Source organism: Vulpes lagopus, chromosome 17 (assembly GCF_018345385.1).
Source record: "Vulpes lagopus strain Blue_001 chromosome 17, ASM1834538v1, whole genome shotgun sequence".
Taxonomy (NCBI): domain Eukaryota; kingdom Metazoa; phylum Chordata; class Mammalia; order Carnivora; family Canidae; genus Vulpes; species Vulpes lagopus.
In genome coordinates, this window is record NC_054840.1 from 24,792,134 (window position 1) to 24,798,682 (window position 6,549).

Below are 6,549 nucleotides of genomic sequence, written 5' to 3' on the forward strand. Positions count from 1 at the left end.
AGACAAAGTAACTTGCCCATAGTCATATGACTTACAAGTGCTGGAGCCGGAATTCAGTCATTTAGTCACATACAAACTCTGGACTTTGTCGGCAGATGAGTAGACCTGGGTCCCCATCCTGGCTCTGCTGTGCTAGCTGCTATATGCGATACCTGTACATGTGGTTTCACCCCTCTGAGGTTTAATATCACCTATAAAACCTGTTAAACAATAACTCTCTCATAGAGTTGTTGAGGGATTTAAATGATGAAAAAAAAAAAAGAAGTGATGTGGCTCCAAGAGACAGCCAATATAAGAAAGTCAGCCACAGTCCTTAATTACCTCCTTCCCTCCCTTCTCCTTCTGGAAGGGTGGGGCGGAGGGCAGCAAGGAGAAAGGGTAAACTAGTGCCTGCCTGAGGTGCGCAGGTTGGAATCCCAAGCTTAGCTGACCTAAGTAAGGAACACACCAAGGTGCAGTGCCACAGGCCGAAAGAGATCCCACCCAGGGAGTGGCTCAGATGCTTCCAGCACAGACGTATGTCCCTTCATGTGTAGGAGGTAGGGGTGGAGTTGGATCAGGGAACTCTCACCGCAGCTTAGAAGCAGCCACTCTTGCTGGTGAGGAGGGCCCGGGGAGGCTGCTGCTCGTCTACCTGCCAGCTCTTGTTCTGCGGCCCCAGCGCACACCCGAGACCATGGGCACCTTCCAGGGCCACCTGCTGGCAGGGACATTCTTCCTCATCTTCTCTCTCTACTACTCAGTGATGGTGTCCTTGGCGCTGCTACGGGGACAGAGGTACCTCCAACCCCCTCTGCCCCCGAGGGAGAAGCGAGGACACAGGTGGTGGCAGCTGGTGCCTGTGCAAGGGATAATGAAGGTGCTCATCTCCCTGGGTGGCATCATTCCCGAATTCTTCTACCCCCCAGGAGTGAACCGGCTGATGATAGTAGACTGGGAGGACCCCCGGCGCCCGTTCGTGTTCTACGAGAACTGGGACCACGTCACCATGTACGGCTTCTTCCTGCTTAGCGGCGTGGTGGACATCGTGAGCCGGTCGTGCCGGGCACGGCAGATGGCGAAGCTGGAGCAGGCGGCCGAGGCCCTGGCCTTCTGCGTGCTGGCGCTGCTGATGGCGGCCCACCTGGAGAACAGGGGCACCCTGGAGATCCGCGTGCACGCGCTCTTCGTGGCGCCCGCCTTCCTGGTTGGCCTGGTGCTGGCCATAGAGGTCTGGGTGCCCGACCAGCCGGCGCTGTGGGTGCTCAAGACCTGGATGGGCCTGGTGCTCAGCAGCTGGATGGTGCAGCTGTCTGTGCTGATGTACGCGCCTCCCTCTGGGCAGCCCTGGAGAGCGGAAAACCCCGAGGACCTGGCCTTCCTCCCCATCTTCTTCTGCTGGCACCTGGCCTTGGGGGCGGCCCTACTGGCCGCCGTCTATGGTCTCTGCAGCCTCTGGCACCATCGCTCCTCCTCTCGGAGAGAGGTCCCAGGCGCCAAGTACCGGCCGTGTCCCAGGGGCTACAGCAACGAAGACCTGGAGAAGCTGGGCACCGAGGGCGTGCTGCAGGATGAGGGCGTCTAGGCATGCAGCGCCTGTCTCCGCGCTCTGCCTTTGGTAAGGAGAGTTTCCAGGGTGCCCACGGTGCACGCAGCACACAGATGTCTCAGGATCCACGACGTGGCTTTCTGTCACAGGCGTCACCTTCCTTGTTCCTCAATAAACCTTTCAGCTCCTGGGGTTCCTTGGATCTGTTACTCTGTTCTCTCCAGGTCTCCCTCTCTCCTGCCTCACTGTCCAGTAAGGTTCCCGACCAGGGACTTGTGTGGACTCCTGTGATATGAGAACAGTAGGGCTTTACTCTGATGGCTTTTGGGATCCAAGAGAAGGCAATGCAACAAGGAGAGGGAGATGGAGCATCATTGGGGACCCCGGGAGGGTTCTATCAGTTTGAGGCAGAGCTGGCTTCATCTGTGCAGCTCAAGGGTTTTAAGGTGTGAAGAGGGGGTTCCTTTTGGCACAAGGGTGAGGACTTCTGTTTTCTTCACTCCTCTCTCTGGTTTTTATTTACCTTGGGCGCTGAGCAGGATGCAGAACTTGTTTCCTCCTCGCTGTAGTTATTTTACATCTAAAAGGAACGAGGCTACTTCTGCCTTCTGCGGGAGCAGAGGGGGTCAGTCAATGTAGCAGGTGCTCAAGTCTGAGAGGAGGCAAAGAGGAAGAGAGTCCCGGAGGTGGGTAGCAAGGATGGTGGAGATTAACTTTCAGTTGCTTGGGTTTTACTGTAATATAAAACTCCATTGTCACAACTCTTTCACTAAACTCTATGATACCAGTCTATGTGTGTCTTGTGTGAGTGATTCTGGGGCCAGATCAAAGAAAAGGCCCAGATTTCCGTTGGTGGGAGCAGAGGAAGGCAGAGAACTGCTATGAAATGCGGGGTGCCAATAAACTCAGTGCTTCTGAAGATGTAAAAACTCGGAGCGGAGAGAAAGCTGAGAATGCCAGCCCCTGGAACATGCAGAGATTTTCAGCCAGTCATCGAGCTTCTCAACAGAATGAGAGAAGGGGCTAGTAAATGCATATACTCAGTGAAATACGTGAAAGCCAATTATATAAAAATACCTATCCTTGGGTGCAACTAGAAAGCCATTGCTTCTGCTGGCATGAGTCTGCATATGTGAGACGGATAAATCCGGCAATTGGAGATGTGAAGAGGCAGGAGAAAGGGTGGGGGTGCTGGCCACAGATGTAGAGAAAGGACCACAGAGAAAAGTTGTCTGTCTGTCTCTCTCTCAGTAGCTGCAGTGATACTGCCTCTCATGCAGTTAGAAATGCTGTCCTCAGAGACCAAAAAGCTATCAGAAGCATAGAAGCATAGAGAGGTGTTTGCATTTGCAAGATAGAAGACAGGTTGCACTCTGTCATCTGAAATGTCACCGGGCGCCCCCCCCACCCCCCCCCGTGTGTAGCAGCATGGAAAATCGGCCCTGGAAACCAGGATGAGAGCTTGAGGCAGAGAAGGGAGCGAGGAAAGAGATGAAAGTGGGACTAGGGCTAGAGTCAGGGAGCTCACACTGTTAGGGCTTGGAGGGGAGGAACACTCTGGATCTAGAGGAAGAGAAATGTGTTTTCCTGCAGCAGCTGGACCCAGGCCAGCCCCAGCTTCCTTCCCAGAAAAGCAAGAACCAGCTTACGGAGAAGCCAGCACCTTTCCTCTGTCCCCACCCTAAAAAGCACAGAAGCAGAGCCAGATTTGCCCTGAAGCGGTTAAAGCTCCAGCTCTAGGCCCTCACTCCACATCTCCAAATGCAAAGCCCTGGGAGGGGCCACAGCAAGGTGCTCATAGGATCACATATCATGGAAACCTTGCAAAAGCAAGATATTTCTGCATTCTTTTTTCCAAAGAGGGACCTCCTACCGGTATAAACTTTAGGCTCCCCCAAACCTGGCTTTGCCTCCACCCTGAAGGGTTAACATAGTTTTATTTTTAAGATGCCTTATGATAAATACATCCCCTGGCCTGTTGGAGTGGAACATTCCTTATTTGAGGATAATGGTAAGACTCTCTCCTTCAACTTGGAAATAAGAAGCTTAAAACTATTTTTTTAAAGATTTTATTTATTTATTCATGAGAGACACACACAGAGAAAGGCAGAGACATAGGCAGAGGGAGAAGCAGGCTCCATGCAGGGACCCTGATGCAGGACTCCATCGCAGGACCCCAGGATCATGTCCTAAGCCAAAGGCAGGCGCTCAACCACTGAGCCACCCAGGTGCCCCAGAAGGTTAAAAAAAAATTTTTTTTTTAAGATTTTATTTATTTATTCATGAGAAACATGAGAGAGAGAGGCAGAGACACAGGCAGAGGGCGAAGCAGGCTCCATGCATGAAGCCCGACGTGGGACTCGATCCTAGGTCTCCAGGATCACACCCTGGGCTGAAGGCAGCACTAAACCACTGAGCCACCCAGGCTGCCCAGAAGTTTAAAATTCTAGTGACATCACCAACTAGCTGAAAACCACTGGCTAAAGTATAATCCATCAGTCAACAAATCCCTCAGTGACCTGTTATCAGATGCTGGGCCTGACTTAATAAAGAGGAATCTGATGTGTGGAGGATTGGTGGCTAGGGGGAAAGGTGGGGAGTGATTTACAGAGGTGTGTCTTGTTTATCTTGGTCTGTGCTATGCAGGGGAGTTTTTGTTCTGCACATCTGGCCTTTGTCCAGGGTATTAGTGTTCTCCAGAGAAACAGAAGCAATAGGATGCAGATAGATAGAAATTTTAAGGAATTGGCTTAGGAGATTGTGAGGGCTAGCAAATCCAAAATAGGCAGGCCAACCAGCAGCCCAGAGACCAGGGAAGAGTTTTAATGTTGCCATCTTGAGTCTGAAGGCAAAATTCCTTCCTGCCTGGAGCACCTCTGGCTTGTCTTCTAAGGCCTTCAATTGATTAAATGAGGCCCATCCATGTTATGGAGAATGCTTACTCAAAATCTACAGATTTAAATGTTAATCACATCTAAAAAGTGCTGGCACAAGGCAATATCTAAACCAGTCTTTGACTGAACAACTGAATGCCAAAGCCTAGCCAAATTATTACATAAAATTAACCATCATACTCAGCATAGGGGAACATGGCCACTTAAACATAATTTATGCCAGCTGTGTTTGTCATGACTTTGGAGAACTTCCAAAATAAAAACTTTATTATTTTAAAAGAACTTCATTGGGGCACCTGCGTGGCTCAGGCAGTTAAGCACCTGACTCTTGATTTCAGCTCAGGTCATGATCTCAGGGTTGTGAGGTCGAGCCCCATGTCAGGCTCCATGCCCAGCTTAAGATTCTCTCTGGGGCACCTGGGTGGCTCAGTGGTTGAGCATCTGCCTTTGGCTCTGGTTGTGATCCCAGGGTCCTGGGATTGAGTCCTGCATGGGGCTCCCCTCCCTGCAGGGAGCCTGCTTCTCCCTCTGCCTCTCTTTCTGTGTCTCTCATGAATAAATAAATAATATCTTTAAAAAAAAAAAAAAAGATTTTCTCTCTCCCTCTGCCCCTCCCCACGACTTCTGCTCTCTCCCTAAAATAAAAACACAAAAATAGATGGGTGGGGGGATGGGGTAACTGGGTGATGGGCATTAAGGAGGGCACTTGATGTAATGAACACTGGGTATTATATACAACTGATGAATCACTAAACTCTGCCTCTGAAACTAATAATGCATTACTATATGTTAATTGAATATAAATAAATAAATAAATAAATAAATAAATAAATAAACAAACAAACTTCATCATTATAAGTTCTGATTGCAGTGTGACTATGACTATGTAGTGCTATATGGCCTCCTTCCCTTCCTTGTTCCCTCTAGAGAAAGACAGTGATGGGTATACAAGTAAGTGACGCTTAAAGATTAAAATAATGTTTAGAGAGGATTTTTTTAGTTATTCATGTTATACATTTTAGACATCTTACAATATAGCAAAAAGTACTTTAAAGTATTTTGAAATCTATCATACTGCCCCCACCCAGAATTAATTACTGCCTGGGAGAGCTGAAAGAGGAGGAAGTTATTTCAATCAGAGTGGATGATAGGGTTTATATATCAGAGATGAGCTCTTTCTTGGTAATGACGAAGGATGTGCCTGATGACTAAGGTGTGGATGACTAAAGAGACTTGGAGGTGAAGGTCACTGAAGATGAAGAAATCCAGAGCTGGGAGTCTAATGTGGGAAAGAACAGAGCAAGGATCATGAGAGGCCTGGGAAGATGGCAGCCTTGGACTGGTGAACCCCAGAGCCCAGTTCTCAGTGAATCTGGGGATGTGTGCATGGGGAGAGACCTAAGGCATCAAAGAGAGCAGAAGACAGAAAATGTGGCTAGTATCAGCTTCAAAGGAGGAAGTGACCGGGGTTATGCAGAAATGGTAACACCTACCCCGCAAATGTATTGTGAGAAATAAATAAGGTGCTGCATATACAACACTCAGTTCAGAGCATGGTGTACAGTAGATGTTCAATTGCTATTAGTTTGAGAGATTGCATGTACAAATGGGCAATGGTCAGACTCTATATGAAAATAAAAATCTGATCTACAGCCTGCAGCAACCAGTCCAGGAAATCAACCCATTTCTACAGTAACTACGCAAGAAGCCAGCCTGTTACCTATAAGTCAGACTGCAGAAAGTCAGTTAGCTATCAGTAGTAACTGGTCCAAGAAGCCAAACAATAACCCCTGGAACAACTGACCCGAAATGGGCAGGACTTGGTTAATAACCAACAGCTTCTCTAATTTTTTCCCTCTTTCCAACTTAGACCAAACAGAGAAAGCTAAATATGCACCCCTAACCAATCACGTAGGATACCCCACTTCTAGCTAGCCTGCCTGTAGCAACAGGCCAACAGCCTCCAATCAGGGCATATCTGAAGCCTCCCCTTCTTGCCACCATGAAGTTTTCCCACTCACTGCCTGGCAAAAAGCAAATGATGATGGCTGACTCCCTTGCTACAGCAAACCAGAGTTTTGAATATATAACCTCTGCTTGGTCTTCCTTTATTTCCACACATTCATT

The 6,549-nt window shown here is 48.8% G+C and overlaps 1 protein-coding gene across 1 annotated transcript; it reads left to right on the forward strand.

Moving 5' to 3' along the window:
• Positions 1–617: 617 nt before the first annotated feature.
• On the forward strand, positions 618–1,773 carry LOC121477569 (transmembrane epididymal protein 1A-like). The gene has a single exon (XM_041731991.1). It carries the CDS (start codon positions 677–679, stop codon positions 1,562–1,564), a length of 888 nt encoding a protein of 295 aa, XP_041587925.1. The 5' UTR covers positions 618–676; the 3' UTR covers positions 1,565–1,773.
• The last annotated feature ends 4,776 nt before the right edge of the window (positions 1,774–6,549 follow it).

Excerpts from the sequence above, each read along its gene's own strand:
- LOC121477569 (XM_041731991.1), top strand. The coding sequence starts at position 677 with ATGGGCACCTTCCAGGGCCACCTGCTGGCAGGGACATTCTTCCTCATC.